Genomic DNA, 26,309 nt, shown 5'->3' with positions numbered 1-26,309 from the left:
AAAACTTTGGTTCCTCCTCTTTTGCCTGTAGAATGTCCTGACCGTCCATGGGTCAAACAGGGTGTTGATGTTATGGGACCTTATGCGACACTCAGTGGTAATTCAAGATTTATCTTGGTTTTGGTTGACTATGCATCCAGGTGGCCTGAACACAAACTTGTTAGAGAGGCTGACACTAAAAGCATTATTGATTTTTTGAGGGAGGTTTGGTCTAGAGAAGGGTTTCCTGAAATACAGGTTTCAGACAACAGTAAACAGTTTATTGGGAAGTATTTTGAATCTTTCTTGTCTGTTTCTGGTGAAAAACATTTAAAAAGTTCCCTTTATCATCCTCAAGGGAATGGACTTGTTGAGAGGATGAATTGAGTGAAGGGGGACTGTGTGAAATGGGCTAAAGCCAACAACCATGATGTTGTCAAATCCCTTAACAGCATGATATGGTTTTATAGGACCACCCCACATTCGTCCACCAAAGTGTCTCCTTTCGAATTGATGAGAGGAAGGAAGTCCAATACTTCCTTTCGTCCAGGGTGGATGTCCAAGTGATTAATGTGGAGTCAGATGTGCGGAAATTAATGTCTACTGTAAAAAGTAATGTTTCTGCTACCCAAGCTAAACAAAAAAATTGTTTTGACACTAAGAAAGGATCAAAGACCTCTATCCTCAAAGTAGGGGACACTGTTAAAATCACGAAGTCCATTCATGTTAACAAAGGTGAAAGCAAATTTGGACCACCTGTTAAAGTAATCAAGATGGTGGGCAATGCTATTCAAGTAGAAGGTGGATTTTGGTGGAACTTAAGCAGGGTTGCTACGGTTCAATGTTCGCAAGTATGCTTCAAGCAGGATGTTAGTCCTTCTCGCGCCACATAATCTGTTCCATATGGTGTCAGGAGGAGTTCCCGCAAAGTGGTTAAACCTGCAAGGTATAGAGAACAAAGTTTTGTGTGGTTTTTTCTGTTGTTTTAATTTTTTTATTATTTTGTTTGTTAGAAGAAGGAGAGGTAATGTAGTAATCTGTTAAATCAGATTATGTTTATTCTGCTTAATAATCCTTACATATTGTTAGTATATTAATGTGTTTGTGTTGCTTTATATTAGAATGTTCTACTGCTGCTTAGTTACTTGAGAATGTTAGTGGTTCACTCTTGAGTTTGTGACTGTTGAAGTTGGCTGCTTCCAAGCCAGCTCCTCTTCCATGTAACCTACTTATAAACTACTTTAGCAACGTTTGTTTTGGGGGATCAAAGCATAAGTTCCCGCACTAGAACTGACATCCCTAGTTGTCTAGTTCAAATGTGCAAAGGGCTTGAGGCACAATCCCCTATACCTCACCAATTGGTAAAGCCAACAGTTACCCCACCGGCTTACCCAAAGCAAATGCAAAATATTTAGCCCAGCACACTTTTTAGAAAGTCAAACAATTATCAAATTTATAATACAGTTATTGCACAAAGACAAGTTGATGTTATGTTTTTCTCATTGAACTTCATCCATTATTTTTCTTTTTTTTAACGTTTTGCAACCGCCAATGCATTTCGTCCGCAACACAATAATGATGGAAGAAAAAGGGAGGAACAATTCTGAATAATCAACAATGAGAGCCAATTGTACAAAATAAGAATAAAACCATATATTAAATTCACAGAACCCAATGTACAGCAATCCTGTTTTGTTCAATCAAATATATGCATGTATCCCAAAAAAGTGTTCTGAACATCAACATACCTCGCAATGTGTTTTTATGATGCGCTTTCATATGACCAATTTGCCCGTATTAGTGACCAGTCAATCTGTAAAAAATCTGAACAATGCAAAAAGGGCAGTCAAATTGGTATTTATCCTTTCAAGCATGTCGTATTTCATAAGGACTACTTAACCACATTACTACCTCCTTTGACAATTGGCTCTCATTGTTGATTATTCAGAATTGTTCCTGCCTTTTTCTTCCTTTTTCTTCCAACATTATTGTGTGACACCCTAACTTGGGTTCCAAAAAAACATTGCTTTTGATGAAATAAATTGTAACATAGTCTATGTAGCAAAAATCTGTATGAGAAAAGTTTTTCCGTATAGAGGATATTTAAATAATGAAGTCGATGTTTGATGTACATAATTGTCTTGGATTTTAAATGATTGTCTTCAGTATTGTAAATAAGTGTTTTTATGCACTTTTGTAGCCCTGAAGAAGTCAGTTTGTGAACGAAAAGCGTTGGCGGTTGCAAAACGCTTTAAAAAAAAGAAAAATAAAGGATGAAGTTCTATAAGAAAAACATAACATCGACTCGTCTTTGTGCAATAACTGTATTATAAATTTGATAATTGTTTGACTTTCTAAAAAGTGTGCTGGGCTAACTGTTTTGCATTTACTAATAAACTACTCAAGACATTTATTTATTTTATTTATTTTTAACACTTATAAAGCGCTGCTTATACCCTTGGGCGTCAAGGCGCTGAAACCAATATTAAAGAAGAAATGGGGGATAAGAGAATGAACAGATTTGACGGATGAGAAAAAAAAAAAGATTACTGAGAGAAAAGCCAGGTTTTCAAAAGTTTGCGGAACTGGAGCAGAGTAACGCTTTGTCTGATGTTAGGAGGCAAGGTGTTCCAGAGTCTGGGGGCCGCCACCAAAAAGCGTCGGTCACCCCAGGACACTGTTTTGGTGCGAGGGACAACCAGTTGGTTGAGAGTGGCTGATCGTAAAGCTCTTGTAGGTTTGTAAAGTTGAAGTTGGTCTCGTAGAAAATGTGGTCCTTGATTATTGATTGATTTGAAGACTATACAGAGTGCTTTGAAATGAATTCTTTTTTGTACAGTCAGCCAATGAAGATCTTTTATGTTTTTGGCAATGGATTCGAACTTTGTTTTGCCAGTAATGAGGCGGGCTGCTGCATTTTGTATAGTTTGAAGTTTTGCAGTTACTCGGATTTGCGCATTGAGAAATAAACCATTACAATAATCCAGGGATGAGAGGACAAGAGCAGAAACCAGTGTCTTAATAGCAGAATCAGGAAGAAAAGGACGTATTTTGCGGATCATTTTTAGCTTTAAGTGCGCTGTGGATACTGTTTTGTTGGCGTGATTCATGAAATTAAGTCCATCATCAAAGATAACACCCAAATTCCTGACCTTCGAGGTCGGCGTGGGAGGAGTGCCGAAGGTCTCTGGCCACCAGCAGGTGGACCAGGCTGGGGAGAGTGGACCAAAAATGAGTACCTCAGTTTTTTCTGAGTTTAGCTTTAAGCAGTTTGTCGCCATCCAGTCTCCTATGTCTAGGAACCCTTTCTTAAATTTTTCAGCTACTTGTTCTCCGTCGCCTTTGATCGCCAACACTAGTTGGGTGTCGTCGGCGTACGAAGTAAGGCTCATCCCATGTGCTTTGATGGTCTTAGCTAGGTCCGACACGTAGATGTTAAAAAGTGTCGGACTAAGGGATGAGCCTTGAGGGACTCCGCAGGGGGCGGAGAGTTGGGCTGATTGAAAGGGTCCTAGGATGACAGCCTGCGTTCTGTTGGCAAGGAAAGAGGCTATTAGGTTTTTGGCAGTATGACAGATGCCAAGTCCTTGGACACGGTCGACCAAGATGTTGTGGTCGACCGTGTCGAAAGCCGCTGATAAATCTAGCAGAACCAGTATGGCAGTGCCACCCTGGTCCCTGATAACCCTGATATCATCAGCGGCTTTGATCAAGGCTGTCTCGGTCCCGTGATATTTTCGGAACCCAAACTGCGTGTTATCAAGAAGCTGGTGTTCTTCAATAAACTCAGAAATCTGGGTATTCATGATCTTTTCAATTGTCTTTGCCATAAAGGGTAAACTAGCAATTGGTCGGTAATTTTTTAGCTCATTTTTGTCGAGCGAGGGTTTTTTTAACAGCGGTTTTAGTAATGTATTTTTGAGAGGATTCGGGTAATAGCCTGACCGCAATATTAAATTGCAGACCTGTGTGAGTGCCGGTATGATGACGTCTATGACTGGTCTGAGGACAGATAGAGGGCAAGGGTCTAGGGGTGAACCTGATTTGATGGTCAGTAGTGTGTTTTTTATTTGATCCTGGGTGACTGGTTGAAAGCACGGGAAGGCATTAGCTGGGGAGGAGGTAACGGATGAAGTTAAAACCGAAGGTGATTTGGAGGAGAATGCTTGGTAAATGTCATCTACTTTAGTGTAGAAAAAAGATGCAAGAGAGTCACACAAAGATTGTGACGGGGGGGCGTGAGGTCCGGGGAATTGCCTGATAGAGCTTTGGTGATAGAGAATAGTTGTTTACTGGAGTTCCTGGCCTTCTCAATTTGGTCAGTGTAGTATTCTCTTTTAGCTTCTGCTATCATGTTTTTATATAGTGCTAAGGATTCCTTATAGGCAGACTTACTACCGGCATCATAGTCTTTTCTCCAGGTTCTTTCCTTGCTGCGGTTTATCTGTTTTTGTGTCCTGAGTTTATCGTTATACCAAGGAGCGGTGGGTTTAGCTCTGTTACTGGAGTGTTCCTTGGAAGGGGCTGATTGGTGTGTTGCCTGACCAATCCAGTCATATAATTGCTGGAGAGCTAGATTAGGGTCTGAAGCGAACCCTGGGCAGGTTTGTATGAGTGTAAGCTTCAAGTTTTCTAGATTTATATTTTTCCAGTCTTTAAACGATAGTTTAGGTCCAGGTTGGGAATTGTTGTTACAATGATTGCTAGTAACAATATTGGCAAAGATTGCAAAGTGATCTGTCCACGACATGGGCAAAATATTAGTGATTTGCAGTCCTTCTAGGTTGGAAAAGATGGGGTCCAGAATGTGGCCTGCTTGGTGAGTGGCAGATGTAACAAGCTGTTTTAGCCCTAGATTGCCTAAATCAGTAGTAAGGGCAACAGAGTCGGCTAGGTGATCCAGATCTAAATGAAAGTTCAGGTCGCCGAGAACCGTGAAGCTGCTTTCTGTTGCTACAGATTCCATTATGGTGTTTATGTTAGACAAAAAGGTTGTTTTTGATCCCGGGGGCCGATATATTAATATACCCTTGAAATTAGACAAAGGGGAAATATTGATAGAGAATTGCATGGCCTCGCAGGCGGTGGAGGGAATAGAGGTTGTTCTAACAGGGTATAGATCTCTGGCGATTATAGCCAGCCCTCCCCCTCTTTGTTTGGGCCTGTCCTGACAATATGCCTTAAATCCCGGTGGCACAGCGATGACCAAATCTGGCTGTGAGGAATCATCTGTCCAAGTTTCTGTAATGAACAAAATATCGAGAGAGTGGTCGGTAAATCAAATATTTCCTGCCTGTGCTTACCAAGTGAACGCGCATTTATAAGGGCTATAGAAGTGATAGCACCTGCATCTTGGTTAATTGGAGTGCCGATAGTTTGTTGGGGGAATAGTAGAGGGATAGTGTGACGACAGTGAGGGCAAGTGGTGGCCATGTCTTTATGGATCTCTGATGGATTGATATGTAAACACTTGGACGTATTAAATGGACGAAAGGCATGTAGGTTGTGACTGGAATATGTTATAACATTTCCTGATAGATTTTGGGCAGGAGTTATGGCCCTGGGCCCGGTCCTGGCGCGGACGGGCGCAGACGGGCTTGCCTCTGGCACGCCTCCGGCGCGCCGCTGGCGCGCCCGCCCGCTGCGCGGGCGGGAAATCACTTTACTTTTATGCATCGAAAGGGCGGGAAGGGGGAGAGTGCTGGATCGACTAGAGCGCAGCCCTTCCCTGCTCAAGATGGCGTGTGAGGCAGGAGTAGTCACGTGACCGCGACCAAAAGGGCAGCGCTGTTGGGGGTGAAGCTGCAGTCGCGCAATGCAGCGCGCGATCAATTTCCAAAGGTGAGCACAAGAATTAGCCACCAGCAATGTATTTAAAAATACATCTCACAGTCATGGCCCTATGCACGGACAATAACAACAGCTGATAAATGCAGTATACAAGTTTTAAAACAGAGGATAGATAAGAGAGTCCCCCGGCTTCCGCCTCAGGGGAGAACAATATTAAAATAAAGGTTTTTTTACTGTATCCTGGTTACCTACTACAATGCCACTGAGTGCTTTGTGGAATATATAGATCGGAAAGGACTGTTATCTCATATATCATCTCTAATACCAGTATGGAAAGTGGGAGACACCTCCAGTGATGAAACTCCTCCTTAGGAGTTGTCAGCATCTTGAACAGATTGAGTTTACTAAATACTCTCTGCGCTTCAACACGTACATACCTAGGCATCTGAATCAAGCATTTTCTGTCCTGAAGGAGCAATGGAAAACACGTTGTAGGGACCATTTTGTACTGACTTAGCCGAACGACTCAAGAATGTATAGAACCTATCTATTGACAGTTCGGGATCTGAAATGTATAACGGAATATCGTTTGCATATATTAATATCCTTTGATCCTGTGTTCTCTCCCATCTAAGCCTTCTGAGCAAGAGGTATCTCTTTATCCAGCAAGTTTGCAGTTTCAGGTCCGTAGAAAAAAACAGCAGCAACAGAGGGCAACCCTAGAGAGTGCCCTTTCCCAAGTCAAAGGTATCTGACAAGATGCCATTTAGTCGTCTCAGGTTTAATATTGTGATTTTATTGGGCGTAAACCCTGACTGATCCTGGGTGAATCAGAGGCCGGATACAACCGGTAGCGGTGACAGGACCTTTGGGCCCTCACTGTGGGGAAACGCGATCAATTGACACATAACAGTTTTTCCCGCCCCTGGCATGTATGGTTGCAGGTATATATGATGGACACAACCAGATGGTTTGATGTGAACCTACTATAAGAGTTTAATCTGGAACCCCAACAGCCCTGAAGAAGTTGCCTGAAATTTCGTATGGGCGGCAGCGTAATTGATTATGGTTTGATTATAACCATTTTTAATTTGGGAAGCTAGCAGCACCAAATAAAGGTAGTTTCAGCTAGGTAGCTCCACCAAGTTTTAAATGTGAGGATTATCTGCTTATATCCTCATGGGGTCCATTGGGCATTCATGATATAAGCATGCTATGACACTTAGGTTTTGCGTTTTCCTTGGTTTCATGGGTCAAGGTTTTTGTTAAATAACACATACACACACGTTTCTTTAAAAGGAAAGGTGATAACCGATGATGATAAATGGACTTGCTGACGAGTACCAGCTAGCAGTCCCCTTGGTGTTACGACCGTGAGGTGCCTCCTTTCCTTTCCACATTTTTTCTTGCACATTAGGTGGATTATGATGGTATGAACATTTTAGAACTTGAATACGCCACAGCCTAGGGATGTAGTTAAGTCTGTGAGGGAGTTATAAAGTTTATTATAACCCCTGTAGTGCTGGATAGTCAAAGTTGGGTGTAATGACTGGTGATCAGGCCCATTGTTGATTGGTAATACGTTGAGTGGGGGGCGGCCTGATCACTTCTTCCCCCTATAGCTCCTATTGTTTGGATGATCCTGGGTGAAACCAATTCACAATTATTCTGTTAAACGGATTAGCTAATATTCTTGCAAGTAGATTTGTGTCTACGGTTCAAAGCAAAATTATTCTGTAAAAAGAGCAATTGTTTTTCATCTTCCAATGCTTGTGAACCAATATAATAGAGGCCATTCAGAGGTTAAGTGACAAGTGTCTCTCTCTTCTGGCTCTCTGAAACATATGTAATGTATTTTTTGCTAAATTACTTGACAATCTCTTAAACTCAACTGGTAGGCTAATAGGGCCTGGGGCCTTTCCACTTTGAAGTTGAATGATTGCTTCTACAATCTCTTATACCTTTAGCTTTTCCTCTAATATGTTTCCATCCAGCGTGGATCACCTGGGGATCCTAAGTTCCCTGATAAAAGCAATAAGGCCTATATCATCTGTCCCTAGCAGAGCAGTATAAAATTATGGCAGATGTTAGGCAAAAATTCATGCAATGTCTTCATATCCCGCGATAACCCCTTCCTTATCTCTAGTTATTTGGGCATTTCACTTTTCCACACTGTTAACACCCCCCATACCCCAGCCCTCAAAAGAGGGCATTGCAGTCTTTACCCAGGCCTTCAACCAAAAGGTGAGCAATACAGTCGGCACCCCTGGGGAAGCAGATGATGGGTTTGTCTCTCCCAGGGTCAGAAAGCCCACTAGAAACCAGGGATATTACATTCAAGCAAAACAAAGGGATATGGGTGTCCCACCTTTCATTGGGCCAAGGACCCCACCCCAAAAGGTGCAAACTATTGCAGAGATGGGGTTTGCCCCAATTTGGCCATGAAGGGGTGGAGGGCCCACTAGACACCAGGGATTTCAAAATGGCGACAAACAAAGAAAATGATGGCACTGACCCACTATGGCAGTGGGCCATACCACCAACCCAGAAGAGGCAAGTCTGTCCGGCCCCTGGGGGCAGACAGGAGGTTTGTCACAACCAGAAACCTTCCTCCTACTCTCCCTCCCACCCCGGGTGTTGGTGGGGCTAGAAATCCCACTAGACTCCAGGGATTTTACATTTGGCCAAAAAAAAGGGGTGTAGGTGTCTCAACCAGGATGTGGTGCCCCCCCTTGATAATAAGTAGGGGGGTTTGCCCCAAATTTGCCTTTGGGTTGGCAGAATGCTCTCGAGATGCCAAGAATAGTAAAATGATGCAGAAATAAAAGAAAGGATTGAGGCAGCTTACCCTGGCATCGGGCCATACACCCCACCCCAGAAGGGGTAATACAGTTTTAGTGGCCTCGGGGGGGAAGATAGGTGGTTTGTCTCAATTAGGGGGGTTGCCACATATCTTATCCCTTGGTTTTAGAAAGCCTACTAAACCAGGGCTTTTTTATTTGGCGAAAACAGAATTAAGGTTTTCAGGTATCCCACCCGGATATTGTGCCATACCCACAGCAGAAAAGAGGAAAAACAGTCTGTTTGTCCCCCAGTTATGCAAAGAGGGGTTTTGCCCCAATTTACATTTTCCGCCAGCAGGATAGAAAGACCACTAGACACCTTAGATTTCAAAATGGCACCAAAAGAAACAAAAGGATGGATAAAGCCAACCCTGGGATCGGGCCATACCACCAATCCAGTAGGAGTTTCTGCCCCCCTGGGGGTAGATAGATTGCCATGATTGGATAGGATGCCCTTAATATGCCCCCAGGGGAGGCAGCAGAGTCTACTAGACATCAGAGTAGAGTCAAATCTCAATATTGTCACACTTGTTACGCCTAATAGCTGCGGGTCGGCTGCGACCTGGGGAAGCCTACCAAACCCAGACACTACTGAAAACTAGATACCAATGGGAGTCCGATGTGATGTGCCTTGAATGGATCCCACAACATTATCTTACCCACAATGCCCTGCAAACATCAACCTTTGCCTAAAATCACCAACTGTCCTCACATTTTTGTAACATAAACTTTGGGAATCTGCAGTGTTCCACAAAATTCTTACCACCTAGAGTTCCCACACTTTTCCCACTGAAAACGCTACCCCACATGCGCAGCTTGGCCGAGTGTCTGCAACACAAAAGGCCCCAAAATACATTGCGGAGACATCTGCCAGTGGGGTAACTGTGGTATTTGGGCCCAGGCTCGGTGGCCATCTAAGGAAAGCTCCGAAACCCAGACAATGTTTAGAATTAGACACCCAGAGGAGTCCAGAGTGGCGTGCCTTGCATGGATTCCACCTTTTCTTACCCAAAGTGCCATGCAAACCCCAAATGTTACCTAGAATCACACATTTTCCTTGCATTTGTGCATCTGAAACCTTCAGAATCTGCAGGGATCTACAAAATTCCTACTACCCTGCGTTCCACCACTTGACTAGCATTGTCCCTCGTTTGATCAATTCCTTCCATGGCCACTAGGCCCAGCCACACAAGTGGGGTAGCGTTTTTATCAGGAGACGTGTGGGAACACTCGGTGCTAGGAAATGTGTGGATCCCTGCAGATTCCAAAACATTCCCTCATAGAAATGTGAGAAAATGTTTGTTTTTAGCCAAAGTTCGAGGTTTGCAAGGGTTAGTCCATTCAAGTTAAACCATCATGGGCTTCTCCAGAAGTATAGTTTCCAGAAATGTCTGGGTTGGTAGGTTTCTTACTAACAATTGGATTTCTCTGCATGTGTGGCTTCCAAATGTAAGCCCTTGTGCAAGAAAGGAAACATTTTGCAAAATATCCTCTGAAATACATAATAGTATGGATAATCACAAATTCAGAGGGGTACAAATAACCACTGTTCCTAAACTCAGCAGCTTGTGTACATTTAAAAAAATAGATAGGTTTCCTTCATACCCAATCTTTTCATTATATTTTACCATATGAATTGCTATCTAGTCAGTACACAATGAAAAATTATCATGAGATGCAGCTCAGTTGTTGCACTGTGTACTGCGTGTTTTTGGAGAACCTACAAACCCTATATATTGATTAGAAGTGTCTATCAGAAGTAATGACCCCCTGCTGAATTCAGAATTTTTTTCTACTCAAACTTGTATAGCTTTCTGGGATCAAATATGGATTTCACACCAGTTTCTCCCCCAAACTGCAAGTGGGCTGAAACAACAAAAATTAGGAAAAATAGACTCCCTCTTAGAAAAATAAAAAAACGGTGGTAAAAAATAATTTTTTGATACAACTCTTGTTCGAGAAAGCTGGGAATGGTGATCCTAACTTAGCAAAACCTTTGTTGATGTCATTTTTAGTTTAAAAAAACATAGGGGCATATTAACAAGGAACAGGGAAAATTAACGCTAGGAGCGCTTAGCGTTACTTGTTTTAACGCCCACTATCGCTGGATAATATTGCCTGGTTATCGCGTTATTAACAACGCTTACCGCCTAGGCAATAAAAAACCCAGCGATAGCGGAATTTTGGGAGGTTATCGCTGGTAATGCAGCGATCAAACTACAAGGATAGGGATATCCTTGTTGATAGACCATGGTGGTCTTAGCCATGTAATCCACCTCCCATTGGATTATATGGCTAAGTTTGAAAATTAGCAGACGTAAAAAAGTAGCAATAACCGTGGATAGAGCTGCTTTTTTTGTCTCTAACAGGGTTAGCGTGAAGCTTGATAATAGGAGAAATGTCGCTTAGCTCCTATTATTTTGCTCTGGAACGCCCACTTTGCATCTCATTAGAGCTAGAAAGGCAAGAGCAGTTAAAAAGGGTGCTAACATGCAATTTTGCATGTTAGCACCCTGTTGTTAATAGGGCAATATTTTTATCTCCGCTTCTTTGCGGAGATAAAGCCCTTGTTAATATGCGCCATACTTTCTTCCACAGCATCTTTTTCTCATTTTGCCCCCCAAAAAGAAAATATAGCTATATTTGAACTATTTTCTCTGTTCCCTTCAGGGAAATCTACTAACCCTGGGTGCCATTAGAATTCCGAAGGATGTTGGGGGAAAAAAAGGGTAAATGCTGAAGATTTAAGCGGAGTCCTACCCCAAATATCTAAAAAAGGCTTTGCACTTTGGGGGGGCTAGCAGTGAAGTGGTTAAACACTGAGTACCATACGTCAGACGAACTAGGACTTTCATGTGATTCTCACTCTATAAAAGATTCACCCCATTGTTGCTGAATTCTTCCGAATATTATACATTAGTATATAGTAAGTCAGGTGTGTCTATGTCAGAGGGATTATGTCCTGGTCTCATTATTTTACATACACCAAATTATGCAGTAATAATGTAGTCATTTCACGGGTGTCATGTTATTTTGCATACATTTTATGAATAATACAGGGATAGGTATATGCCTTGGTGACAGACAATTCTCACAGCATGCATTACGAAGCCTGGTTTCTGAGATGGGCTAGCCCCCAGCATTCTGGTCTAGGGGTTAGGCGTGGACTTCACATGTAAATATGTCACAGTAGTTTACACAAATGTGATGCAGTAACAAACACACACCATGCAGATAGGTAAAATTGGTTGCTTGTGTTCGATTGTCTTGATGTATTTTACATTAACATATGGTGTGGTATTGGAGTTGTATGTAACAATTGATTATGAATTGCACTGTATTTTGTATGTTAAACAAAATTTGTTTTATAACATAAAGCTTTGCTCTGAAGTATATCCGCTGCCCACTTGTGTCTATACATGGGCTTAAACGATGTGCAGATGTAACAAAATTACATAAAAATCTTAATCGAGGACAATTAAAGAAAGGTATGTCACCGTTGTAGAATATTTTAAAACGACTTCTGAACTTCACACACAGCAGACAAGAGTGACCACCGTTCAAAAAGCCAGTGTGCTACCTGAGAACCATTGCTGAAGTTGGCATCCATCTACTATGTCACTGATCCCTTTCCCAAACCTCCATCCCCAGAAAGAGCATCCCAACATTCTTAGTACTAAGGAGTAGGGTGTCTGTGGCCCAGAGGGCAATCTCACATCCACCTCTTATGGCCTTCAACCTGCAACACAAGAAACCTCATTTCCTGATCGTGAACCCATAACCTGCAACAGAAACACAAACACAGGTAGTATTCTCGCTACATGATTTATTTGTGTACTATATGGCTCATTAGGTGCATATAGAAAGGCCAGCACTTTTATGATATACACACACACACACACACACACACATACATATACACACATACAGCAGCAGTCACTTGTTCCCCTAACATCGCTTGCTCCTGTGCTTCTCATTTAGACATGTTACATAGCCAGAGAATGTGCCACTGTGCTTCGATGGGGAGGAGGAGGAGGGGCCACACAGGTGTTTCTGCTAAACCTTCCGAATAAATGGCAACACCCAATCATAGCTTCAGCAACCTGTCACCCCTTCAGAACCATGCAACACCACTTTAACGTCTTTGTATGTCACACAGTGCTTGAAGCTCTGGGGTGTCCTGAGAACGATTAATGCCATGTGTTACAATTGAACTCAATGGCACTCATTCATTACAACTCAGAGGGATGAAAAGCTGAGTGGACCCCGCAAACGTTCCAGCCTGTGTCCTGTAAGTTGCATACAGAGTTCTGCAGTGGATGTCCAACCCTATCAGTTAACTTACCAACTACTGAGATCTCAAGGTGAAGTCCCCAGTGCTGCAGAGTTGAAAAGCACAAATGGGTAGTATTGAAAAGTAAAATTTCCTAAGATTTTTGTAACTAAGCAAACTGTTGGTTGAATGTTTTCATTCTTTCAGTTGTGGTCGATTTGTATTCAGGTGGTATGTGATAGGATTTTGAAAAGGATTCCAGGAATGGGCTAAACAACTTTAAACTGACACAACATGAATCACTTTTTTGGTTCCTTTAACTCTTTGGAATTGGCACCAACAGTTTGTGCCTTACAGACTGACAGCATGATATTGTGAAAATAATAAAAAAAAATGGAGACCCTCTTTAGCGCGCAGAGGTGAGAAACAAACCCTGACGTTTCCATTTTGTCTTTGTCAGAAAGTCAGTTATTTTCGTGCAATGCTGACATGGAAAGCCCCGCCCTCAGCTATGGGTCTAGAGGCTTTTGAAAGAATTGTTCAGTGTGAGGCTCGAGCTGTGACCCCTCCCGATCCTTCTGTTCGTGGGTTTAGGATAGAGGCCCCTGACACTCCCCGCCTTCCTCACCAGTTTTACTTCTGATGGGTCTCCCTTGGTTCCTAGTTACCATCGAGTCCTCGTCTTCTTTTTACCATGTTCCAAGACCAATGTCGCCAGCCACGTCTTTTTATTTCAATCGCGAGACCATATGAGAATGCTATGTTTATTTGTTTCTGTTATCCCTTTCTGGTACTAAGCAAAACGTCGTTTCTGGGGGCCGATCTCCTAGCTCATCCTTTCCCACGTGTTCCTTGTTTTAAGTAATTTGTATTGATGCAATGACACTTGACGAGTGTGCTGTTTCCAAAACTTGCATCCTCTCTTAGACAAATGGATATGAATCTTTCTTGTCATCTTAGTCTTTCACTTATGTACCTGTGCAAAGATCAACTGATATAATACTAGCTACAAAGCCTAATAAAAATATGTTCTAAAAAAGCAAAGCAAAACTTTGTTTATTTATCCTTGTCGGAGGGGCAATGGAGCAGCAATTTCAGTTAACTGAAGCTTTTGGAGAAGAATATTTCAGTTCTGTTTGTGCTTTGGTGATGCTGGGTAAACTTTAGCTTAGTCCTGTTTGCTTTCTGCTCATGGACACTTTAAACATGTGGTCCATGAGATAAGGCCTTCGCAAAGACTACGGGGCTTATTTACAAGCCTCATGCGCCACCGGTACTCGCTTTTTCCCAATATGAAAAGTGACGTACCAGGGGTGCAAGGGGCTTGTAAACAAGCCCTATTGATGTTGGAGCTGCCCCTAGATGAAGAGTACAAAAGATTGTGTGATTCCTATGGCCCAAACTCTGAGGCCTTGGAGACAGTGTGTCCTTTTTAGGCTAGAAGATCATAGACCCTAAAAATGAACTGAAAATGAAACATAGTACTCTGGCTGACATCAAAGTGAAACAATCACAATAAGTTGCATAAAAGTGCATGGGCCTTACAATACCAGAAGGTTCTGACATAGCAAACTCGTTTTCTATAAGGCATGTAAACTGTTGATAATGAGGCTTTCTAGCGTTGCAATCTTGGTACTCCTTGAATGATTTTCTGATCATCAAGCATAACTCTGCTTGCACTCACTATGTGCCTCGGTTTACACTGGAGAGTGTCACGAGTCCAGGTTCTCGAAGGTAGCGGCATCCGTTGGATATGGTTTATGGGGTTTCAAAAATAATTCTTAAAATGTGCACCAAGATTGTGGAAACGTGGACATTGTGTCGGTTTTACAGATCTAGTTAGAACTGTTCATATGCTGAATAAATGTAAGAGCTTTTAGTTCATGGGCCTCGCTGGACATCAGTCTTAAAGATGCTTCAGATATATTATCAGGTGGTTCCTTAATATTGGCCCTTATTGGTGTGGCCACCTCTGTAAGCATTGTTGCTACAGTGTTTCCCTTCTTGCGTCAATGTGATTTCAGGGCAGGTTCTGATCATGGGGACTCTCCTGTTTCCTGTCTGTGGTAAGCTGCTTCCGCCCTTTGCAGAAATATGAGGTAAGCACTGCACTTAGCAACTGGTGAAATGAATGCGGAGAACAATGTTTTTGCTAAGAAAACTGTATCATGGTAAAACTTACACTGTGAGTACAAATGAACTCTTGAGGCTGTACTAGCAAGGGCTGCTAAACTCCTGCCTCATTCATGGCGGCAGAGACATTAAAATGTTATACTCACAGAGATTACAAACATCTCTCTAGCGTGCCCAAGAAAACACACTGAAGCACTAAAACCATAAAATACTGTAAGAAGTATTACAAATATAGTGTGATGACTGCATCAAATAACCAGATTACAATATTAAGGGCCTTAGAGTCTGTCGGACAGCTTACTCAAAACGGAACAGATACCCACGTCTGCCGTATTACAAGTGCCATAGGCTATAATGCACTTTTAGTATTGTGGACGGGACATCCGTCACATTTACGACGGAGTATCCCATCCAACAAACATTGAACAAGGCCCTAAGTAATCCAACTAACTTGTGAATAAACCACAAAGGCCTGCATGGTCAGTTAATGAAAGCAGAGATCATTTCGGAAAAAATGAACTCCATTAGGTTACAGTAAAAAGTGATTTATGCTTTAGACAATCTGTAAACTACTGAGGCATTTTTTGTCATTGATGAGATTCAGTTTTATCAGCACTACCTTGGATTTGAGGAATGAATATTGGAGCATAGGGAATCTTGCTCACAATCATCTTTTAATTTAAAGTAAAATAAACATTCAAGATGTTTTGAAGTGTTTAGTGTGAGTAGTATATAGTGATACCTTTCACATCAATTTCTGGCAGGAAATTTGACAGGTCTGGCGTATTCATTACCCCGGTCAGACTTCCACTGGCAGGTCAGGACCTCGGTGAAGAGGTGGGCACCAGTTCCGCCATGGGGAGTCTGATGTGGACCAGGTGTTCCTTGTGTTTCTGTGGATCAGTCCTACTCGAATTTATCTGAATCATAGAGACTAACAGTTGCCTTCATGAAACTGTTTGAAAATAACTTACAAACTTGAGACAAAGTTGTGGGTTATAGATACAATGTGAATAGCAAAGTTCTAGTACAGATAGTCACAGAAAATAATAATACGAATCCAAGTGCAAAAACAGAGGGCGTTTAGAAGGGGAAAAGGTAATAAATGACAACTTGTTTGAGAAAATATGGACTTGGAATGTAATATTCTCTGAATAGCAGCATCGTATATAGAATGAAAAGTGGGTTTGTGACAATATTGTTGTTTTTAAAGTGCATTCTTGCATCTAGTGTTCTGCTGAGCTAAAATGAGCTACTGCATTATTTGCTAACCAGAGGAGAGAGAGAGAGATAGATGCAGACAACCTGTCCTGGAGCCTCTTGGTTTTTCTCTCACCAATCCCTCCCATGTTCCAGAGGTTCTGTCTGGTAACAGGGCATCAAATCGAGGTACACGAAACAAAGAGGTCTCGGTCTCTTTCTCACTCATTTTCTCTCCCTCAAGCCACTGTTAGTCTCCAAGGCAACAGAAAAATGTGAACAATCAAAAACCTACAAAGGTTCCCTCTTAGACAAGATGTTACTTAGTAGCACACACCCTCAACAATCTACATGGATTGATTCATGTCCCAGGAACCTACCAAACCACACAAAAATTGACTCTACCCTACCTAACTCCAAGCTCTAGAACAAAGTCAAGTTAAAGAAGTTTAAGACATGACGTTTCTAGGAAGTACTGTTCGCAGGGAGGTTTCGCTAGGCCAGGGGCTGTCCTAACTACATTGGGAAGCAGAGGAATGGCAGGTGCAGCAGGAAGCAGGGATGGTGGTCAAATTGACAGTGGGGTGGCAGGCCATCCTGAGGCTGCTCAGTAAGCATGATTTTCCACATAGAGGGACTGGCTGGCCGCATCAGAATCCAATCCGCTGTGGTCGTACTGGCCTAGGGCTGCCATACCATTAACCTGAAAAAGAGAGAAAGAAAGAGATGGGTGACAGCCTGCAAAATGGACACAGTAAACAATCCAAACAGAGCAGGGAGTGCATGGCATAGCTGCAAATTCCTACCTGACAGCCTTCCTCTTTTTCACATACAGTTGTATGTTGGATTTAGAGTCACTGAGAGGTCATGTTTGAACTTTACATTCACCCACATATGCATGCGTACACATATACACACATTCCTACATACACACTCTCTCACATAAACACACTCTCACCTACACGCATGCCCACAACATACATTTAAAAACATTTTTTACTTACCTCTGCTACCAGGGAGAGTTATATTCCAGCTAATTGTACTCCATTTTTTTATTAGACTATTAGTGAATAATATATTGGTATACACTATTAGTGTAAAAAACAAAATACAAAAACAAAGAGATTGGAGCACCAACCACTGTCCATAAGGACGACCTGCCCCTGATGTTGCTACCTTCGAGACCATGAGTCTCAAATGCAGTGCCAGGTCGCAAGGAGCAAGCCAGGGGTCGTAGCTGCGACTACTTTCGACTCCTAAATCACGCCCATGCTCTTTCGCTGACAAACTATGTCCCATCTAGCCATATGTGGCTCCCCTGGCTGTCATGAGCTTTAGACTCCCTCAGGATCAAATACTTTGCCCTCCGCCATAGCGAGTCTATGCCCCACCACAACAACATATGCAAGATCCCTCATTCATTCCTATCTTCCTCCACCTCATCCTCTTCCTAGTCATCTCTCTCAGCTCACTCAGTCTCCAGTCGCACATGTCTGTCTCTCTATTCTCTTCTGTTTTCCATACTGTGTTGCAATATAATGCTAAAGAGTCCTCAACACTATCAATTCACACAGCTATAAGCAGTAAACCCTTCTCCCTCCAAGATGTAGCATATAGTCAAAAGTTGTGCTGGTGGTGGAATCTGGTGTTGCTCTCTTGGTCTTCAGACAAACTCTTCACAAGTTGCTATGGTGAACTTTGAGATGCAGGTATAAAGCTACATGGGGAAGGGTTATGGCAGGTATGCTCAAACAGCCATGTGCACTGAAATATATCAGTAGACTTATGGCTTTTACTGACCCCATTCTAAGTCGTACTATGGGGGTATGTGTACACTAGTATTTCTTTGACTAGGAGGCTCTACAAGGATGTAGAAAACGATCAGGGCTGGAGTTCAAGTGCATTGCACCTACTCACATAGCTGCATGCCTTTTCCACACCCCAGCCGTCATGTACAGGATGGGTGCATTCTGCACCAGAGTCCACTATCTGCTTCTATGCTGAAAAGTCCTTGCTCACCTCTCTGACCAGCTCTCTGGTCCTCTGTACTTCTGCTTAGAATTTCTGTCTGTGTGCTTCCTTTTCCCGCATGCAGCCTCAAGGCACTGTCCCCACTAACTCTTCAGCCAGCAGGGACACTTCCTCTACAAACATAATTACCTCAGCTCGTTTGAGGAACGCCTCAGTGGCCGCATTCTCGTTTTCCTTTTCGCCCCGCCACGCGTTGAGGGCTGAAGCTTGAAGGGCCCGTCCATAGGAGAAGGTGAGCGCCCATGGCCTGGCTAGTGGGCAGTTGTTGATGGCATTAAGGTTGATTGAGGCTTCCTCCTCACTCTGACCCCCAGAAAGGAAAGTAACACCTAGAAAAGACAAATTATTTAAAATGAAACTGGGGTGCATGGACAATGAATGCTCTGGATATGGGGTCCTATCCCCACATTCAGGAAAGGTGGAAGCAGCACCAAGTTCTGCGAGTTGAATTTGAAGGTAATGGGAGTAATTTAGTGCAAATGAGGAGTAACTGCAATTAGAGACAAGTAGGAAGGTAGAAAGGCCCCAGTGCTTGCCAGTATGTACCTTAAACAGAGACAAGAGGTTTGTGTCAGGGACAGGAGGGTTCATTGACTAATGCAATATCTACCTTGGATGGTGGAACTTAGAGGATGGAGTTACATGCTTACGTGTAACAGGCAAATACACCTGTGATGGAGGAAGCGGAGCCTGCATCCCATTGTGTGCCATCCGCAGTGAGGATATGGTGATTCATAGGCTGCACTTAGAACCGTGCAGGAGTAGGAAAACAGACCATGGCACTGTGTGCCATGGGTTGTGATGGAAAGGGAGAGTTGTGGTGCAACCGGCATGTGGACAGTGCATACCTGAAAGAGCTGCAAGCATGGTTTGTGGTAGTGCGCACCGGTACTAGTTAGGGGTCTTCCTTGAGCATATCCCTCTGAGAGTAGACTGGGAAAGAGCATGTTGCACTGGATATTTTGGGTGGTGGAAGCAACATACGCTGCTGTGAGCACCTGGGACAGAGAACACAGTGCATCACAGTGCATATCTCAGATGGGGGGTGGGTATGGAGTGTGTACATCTGACGGCTGGGGCACAGTGCATCGCAGTGTGCACCTGGTGTACCTGGACCAGCATCTTGTAAAGCCTACCTGGGACTAGTCAAAGTAGGCTGCACCACAGTATGTAACTTGGAGGGAAGTGGGAGGTGATTGTCTGTCGCCTTCAGCTGCTGAAGGCAGGGCGCATATTTACAAGAAAATAACGCAGTGCTGCACTGCAAGCCATCTTACTGCGCCTAGCTGCGTCATTAGGAAACTGCAGGGATGCGTCGTAGTTACAATACGACGCATCCCTGTGCTTTCCTCTGCACTGGCGCACAATAGGTTGCAGGGTGATTGTATTTGTGCAGAAGGCATACCTTCTTGCACAAAAACAATAATTGATGCAGAATGCAGCACACACAGAAAGAGGAAAACATGACGAGAAATAAAGGCATTTCTTCTCAGTGCACCACTTTTATGCCTCCCCTGGGGAGGCATTAGAATCTGACACATTTCCAGGTTTATGAAACCTTGTAAATCTGGGAATGCTTCAGAATCCATGAGTGTTACCTGGAAACACTCACAGCAACACCCATGGAACGCCTCTTTCATGCAGAGTAATGCATGAAAGGTGGCCATATTTACAAGGCAATGGCCTTGGTGGCTTTGCATGGTCTTGTAAATATGGGCCACTGCAGAGTAAAAAAAAAGTGACGCTCCAGTGGTGCAAGGGGCTTGTAAATATGCCCCATGGTATCTTGCAGTGTGAACCTAAGGCAGGCACTGTTATGTTACAGAACATGTATGACATGGCGGGGATATCGTACACTGCAGAGAGTTCCAGTGACTAGAGGGGTTTGGCGCAAGTCAGTGCATACCAGGGATATAAGGGGCACAGATGTCAGAATGCACACTAGGGATGAGGGAGGCACTGCACATACACTGTGAAAGGGATGGAGCAGTGCAGACGTGAGACATCGTTGAGTACTGTAGCACAAACCTATGATTGTGGTGGACATGCTGCGCCTCGTGTGTTCCTGCATCATTGGGGGAAGAGGCAAGATTTGTGAGCGCAGTGCAGTGTTTAACTTTGATGGCCAGGTGGGGAATAGTATGTCACAGTTTGTACCCGAGAGGATTTGGGTAAAATAGAATGCACACTGGGAAGTACAGCCTTTGGCACTAGGAAAAAACGCACAACAGTGCATAACTGGAAAAGTAGGAGGTGTGACGTATCACAGGTCCCTCCTTGGATGGTGAGAATCATGCTTTGTTGCAGCACACACTTTTGATGGAGGAGCACGTTGGGCATCGCTTTGCACACAGGGAACAGTGGAGAGCTTGAAGTGTTGCACTGTGTACCATGACCGGCAGGGGCATGGTGCATCAGCGCATGCGCCTGCGACTGCAGATAGCATGGCGCATCACGGCACATGAAGGAGTCTGGAGCAAGGTGTATCACAGTGTGTACCCGCACAGTATGTGGCATGGTGCGCTGTGGTACCTTAATGAGATGGCGAGGCACAGCAATTCGCAGTATGTAAGTGTGTGGCTCAGGGTACAGTAGGTCTTAGTGGGTACTCTGAAAAGCAAGGGAACAGTGTGTCCAGAGAGAGCACAAGAGAATCTAGAGGGTGCAGAGCAATGTAGTGCACAGCTGGACAGAGTGTGGTGCAGGGTGGAGTGCTTATTAGGGGGGAGTGGGGGTCACAGCACACATGAGTGATGACAGGGCCACGAAGCACTGCAGCTCATACCTGGAACTGCAGGAGGCACAGTGCGCCGCAAAGCAGTCACCGTAGCCATGGCTACCTCCTCTGGGCTGTACTTTATTAAGCAGGCATGGCCAGCAGTCACCATGTTGGGCTTCAATAGGGTGCCTTCCAGGTAGATGTGATGGTCACTCAGAGCTTTGTACACCGCAGCTAAGACCTGCAACCAGCAAAAATATCATTCAGAAGCTTGTTGGACTTAAAGACTCATAAAAGTAAACAGGACCTGTATACTGCCTTTCACAAACCCTTTTGGTGTAGAAAAGAGAGCCGCCTTGGCCTTTCTAATGGTCTACTCTTCATAGATGCCTCCTCTGTCTTGCCCTGTTGTTTCTATTTCTTTTCATGCCCCCTTCATCCTTTGCTGACTTTCTTTCTTGTCCCTGGTCTTGTTTCATCTTTCCTTCTAGAGATGAGGCTTTGTATTTTGTAGCACTCACACACTCTTTCTTGCTCTCTCTGCTTCTCTGAAACTCAAACCGACTGTAAAGACGTGGTACTACTTCTGTTTCTCAAGCTGGCAAAATCGCATTTCAAACTTAAATCTTTTAGGAACACAATCATGTGATGTGTTTCACACCCACTCTGTAACGCAAGACCAGCAACTTGGCAACTGCTATTCAAGGATCACATTCATGGAGTGATTAGAGAAAATGAGTAGAGGGGACGATGGGTTGAGGGTTGGCTCCGAAAGACAACAGTTGTGTGATAAGTTTGCTTTGTGCTCACTGATTTACTGATGAAACGGATGCCAGATGCTTGGGGTGATTTTGCTGCAGATACTGGATTGGGAGGGAAGGGGTTACACATGTGAAACAGAAAAGAATGTACCGTTTTCAACCTCTGGGACTTCATCTATATGGCAGTCGCTCTTTTTTTTTTTTTTTTTAAACATTTTATTGTCAATAAGGCATAGAAGACATTTACATTCACATCATTTACACTTAGTATCCCATTAGTACCCAATGCAAATCAGGAGCCGTTGCAGTCTCAACATTTTCAAACTTTTGTGAGAATGATACTAGTACAGATTAGAATTAAATAATCAGTGCAGCTCAGCAGACATGCGTATTCGACAAGGCTTCTAGTTCAGGTCCATTGCGCAATGTGATCATACAGTTTACCGCCCTGAATGCTTAACAAATCTAGCAAATAGAACTAAAATCACAACCGTGAAAACTTAACAGGTGTCATCATCACTCGGGAGTGTTATGGCCATACACAGACAGGTTCCCATTTATTGCACACAAACCCTATATGTGATCAATGGTGTCCTCCAGGTCCCGCTCCATCCCCCCACAACTCATAGTAGCACACAGCAGTTCCTCCCTCCTATTCATCTTCCTCATCCGACTCTACATCCTCGTCCTCCGGCAAGGGTGCACATGGCTCCCCCCTGTATTTGTTCCACGGCAGCCACACTTTATTCCACTTACGGGGACAGGCCCGCAGCACATACACCGCCCTTTCCTTCACTAACAGAAGGTCCATATTTCTAATCCAGCCATGCACCGTAGGTACATCCGGGGCTCCCCACTTTTGTGCAATGTCCCTTTTTGCAACTGTCACAGCCAACGTGACCCACAACTTTCCATACCTGTTCAGGTCTGTAGGGTCCCAAATGTTCAATAGGCATTTACGGGGTTCAGGGAGAAGTGACACCCCAAGGACTTGAGATAACGTGCGCATGATTTGTCTCCAGACTTCTCGGATCAACGGGCAGTCCCAGAGTGTATGGAGTAATGTACCCTCCTCCCCACAGCCTCTTAGACAGAAGGGGTGTGGCGCCCTCTGTATCCTGTGTAAAAGTGTTCTGGTGTAGTAGGTGCGGTGTAAGATCTTGAGCTGCACTAACCTGAACCTAGCCGATATGCCCACTTCCCTCGGTGACGCCAGCGCCTCATTCCACTCAGAGTCATCCATGTCCCCCACATCCTCAACCCACCTTTCTCTAAGTTTCTGCGTGGGGATTGCCAGATTGTTAACCAGTTTCTTGTACGTAAGAGAGGTCGCCTTCTGTTCCATAAATTCCGTCAACAACCTGTCCTCCAAAGGTGTCGATTCTGGAAGAGTGGTGTCAGGCGGAATGGCATGAAGGAGGGCGTGACGAATCTGCACATATCTGAACGTCTCAGTGGGGCCCATACCATACTGTTGTTGTAGCTGTGAGAATGCAATTACCGAGCCTCGCTCCCAGAGGTCTCCCACCACCGAGATCCCAATTTGATCCCACCATGCAAAACCTTTGCTTGATCTCAAGTTCCCCAGAGACTTCGTGTCCCACAGCGGTGTCAACCTGGTGATCTTCCCCTTCCATCCCAGACGAGATTGTGCTGCATGCCATAAGGTAGCCGTGTGCAACGTTGGGCCAAGCAACGTCCGAACCTGTGAGTGGTTATATAATACTGACAGCATGCCATCCGTTCCTAACTGCGACCAGTCCGCTCTATAAGCGGGGTCATCCCGCGGAGCATGGATCCAGCAATTAATCACCTTAAGTTGGGATGCCCAATAATACAATTGAAGGTTGGGAAGGGCGATCCCTCCGTCGTACCAGCCCTGAACCAATTTTGCATGCGATATACGGGCTGGGCCGTTGCTCCACAACAGGGCAGCTACCTGCGCGGCCACCTGGCGGAAGTATCGCGGAGCCACCACGTGAGGGGCGTTTTCCAACACGTAGAGAAACCTAGGAAGTGCCATCATTTTAAATAATGCTGCCCGCCCTAGGAGGGTCAGCGGAAGGGTAGCCCAATACTTAACGTCCGCACGTAAACGTGTCAGAGGTGGCACCAGGTTCGCCGTGTAGAAGTCCGCCGCATTCGCGGTGATGACAATACCTAGGTACTTAAAGAAGCCGTCCGCTAACTGCAGAGGGCAGTCAGGCCTCAACAAGGGTGTCTCGCCCCGAAGTATGAACAGTATGGATTTTGACCAATTCAGGGTGTAGCCGGACGCCTTCCCGTGCTCGTCGCACAGAGCCAGCAGGGCAGGAATGCCTTCGTTGGGATTGGTCATGTAGATCAGCATGTCATCCGCATACAAGGATACTCTATCCTCCCAGCCATCCTCCCAGGTGATGCCCCTAAATAGCGGCGTTGTCCTGAGCAGAATAGCCAGAGGTTCTAGCACCAGTGCAAAGAGCAAGGGTGACAGCGGGCATCCCTGCCGGGTTCCCCGCCCCAGGGGGAAGGTTTGCGAAATGTGGCCATTCGCCACCACATGTGCCATGGGTGACCTATATAGTAGCCGTATCCACGCTACAAATTTTGGGCCAAAGCCCATACGAGCAAGGACCGCAAAGAGGTACTCCCACTCCACCAGATCAAACGCCATCTTGGCGTCTAGGGACAATATGACTGCCTGGTCCGAGAGGAGGTGCGCCCGCGCCAGGACTCCATGGACTCTCCGCAAATTCAGTGCCGTACTTCTGTGCGGCATGAAACCCGACTGATCGGGGTGTATCAGGGTCTGTAGATGCTTAACCAGGCGACAGGCCAAGAGTTTTGCTAGGATCTTCGCTTCCACGTTGAGCAGGGAGATAGGTCGGTACGAGGAGCACGCCGTCAGCGGCTTGTCAGGCTTAGGAATGGCTACTATCGTGGCTATGCGTTGGTCCAGAGGGAGTTCAGCCTTGGCCAAACTCTCCACATACATATCGAGCAGGGGTTTGCTTAACAGGGGAGCCGACGCTTTGTACCATTCCACTGGTATCCCGTTGGGACCCAATGCCTTTCCAGATCGTAACGACTGTATTGCCAATTGGATTTCATCTGCGGTCAGGTCAGCTTCCAGTTCCCGTTGTGCTTCCTGCGAAAGCTCGGGGACTGCTATGTTACTAAGTGATGCCAATGCTTCCCTTTCCGTGACCTCCCGTGTCGGTGTGTATATATCCTGATAATGCCTCGCCAGAGTGCGAACTATCTGCTCAGGGTGTGTCTGCAGCCGGCCATCCTGTGTGTACAACCTTTGAATACCCTTATTACATCCACTCTTTTTATCCAGCCACGCCAGCATCTTCCCGGCTTTATCGCCCAGGTCATATATCCTGTGCGCTGTGGCTGCCAAGTGTCCCTTGGTCACCTTAGTAAGATGAGATAAGTACTTTTGTTGACTGAGGTGCAACGCATGAGCATTGGCCGGGGTGGGATCGGCCATGTGCGTTGCAGTCGCGGCATGTAGTGCCAATTCTAACTGGGTGAGTTCGTGTCTGGAGTCACGCTTATGCCCCGTAATGGCCGCCATCGCCGCGCAGGACTGTTTTGTACGCCTCCCATAGCACCGAGGGCGAGGTGACCGTGCCTATATTCTCCGTAAAGTAGTGTGAGGAGGCCAACTTAAGCTTTTTCCGAACACCCGGGAACTGTAAGTAATTGGGGTAGATTGGATAGATCCTGGCACGCTTCTGTTCTTTAGTCGTGATGTGAAGGGACAAAGGGGAGTGATCAGATACACCTCTGGGCAGGATCTCTAATTTGTCCACCATGCCCAACCCCAACCCTAAAAAGAAAAGGTAATCAATGCGTGATAGGCTGTTGTGTGTAGCTGAGTAGTGTGTGTACTGAGTTGCCGTGGGATTTAATTGACGCCAAATATCAGCGAGGCCCAGCGCCGTCAGAAAGCTAGGGAGCGTGGCCGTCCCTCTCAAGCGTTCCCGGACGGGAAAGGTGTCCAACAGCGGGTCAGATATGGCATTAAAGTCCCCCCCTATGATCATGTCACCTTCTGGAAGGTCGAGTAGGAATTGACCCAGCGCCGGCAGGGCTGTAGAGTGCAGCGCTGGTGGGATGTACACTGACACTATATTGAGGGGCCTCCCCTCCCACTGGCCAAAGAGCGCCGCAAAACGACCCTGATCATCCCTCTTGCAGCTTTCCACCATAAAGGGGGAATTCTTCTTACGGAGTATCCCGGTGCCCCTGGATCCCGTGGTGAACTCTGCATGTACCTCCATGACATATCCCCGCCTATCGAGTGCTTTGCAGGTAGTCCCAGCAAGGTGCGTTTCTTGTAACATCACCAAGTCGGGTCCTTGGCGTTTGATGGTCTGAAGAACCAAGCCTCGCTTAATCTTGTCCCCCAGACCCCTAACATTCCATGTGAGCAGTTTCAAGGGAGACACTACTGTTAGTGGCAGACCAGAGTCCGCGGGCGTTCCGCTAGCTTGTTGGGCCATATGGGGCTATGTGCAGTATAATGGACATGCAGAGTCGAAGCGGGACACCTACATAAGGACGTGCGTTAGGGAACCCTGAGTGTA

At 44.9% G+C, this 26,309-nt stretch overlaps 1 protein-coding gene across 1 annotated transcript in view; it reads right to left on the bottom strand.

Annotated features, from left to right (window-relative positions):
- Positions 1-15,673: 15,673 nt before the first annotated feature.
- The window catches only part of ALDOC (aldolase, fructose-bisphosphate C), a 101,686-nt gene continuing 91,050 nt past the window's right edge, over positions 15,674-26,309 (bottom strand). The window contains exons 7-9 of the mRNA XM_078680110.1: positions 21,035-21,209; positions 18,379-18,578; positions 15,674-16,921 (exon numbers count right to left, since the gene is read on the bottom strand). Coding sequence (XP_078536236.1) covers positions 16,826-16,921; positions 18,379-18,578; positions 21,035-21,209 — 471 coding nt within the window. The 3' untranslated portion in view covers positions 15,674-16,825. The remainder of the gene's footprint in view (positions 16,922-18,378; positions 18,579-21,034; positions 21,210-26,309) is intronic.

This window comes from Lissotriton helveticus, chromosome 3_1 (assembly GCF_964261635.1).
Source record: "Lissotriton helveticus chromosome 3_1, aLisHel1.1, whole genome shotgun sequence".
In the NCBI taxonomy this organism is placed as follows: domain Eukaryota; kingdom Metazoa; phylum Chordata; class Amphibia; order Caudata; family Salamandridae; genus Lissotriton; species Lissotriton helveticus.
The sequence above is the reverse complement of the archived record's forward strand: the minus strand, read 5'-3'. Positions and strand labels throughout refer to the sequence as shown.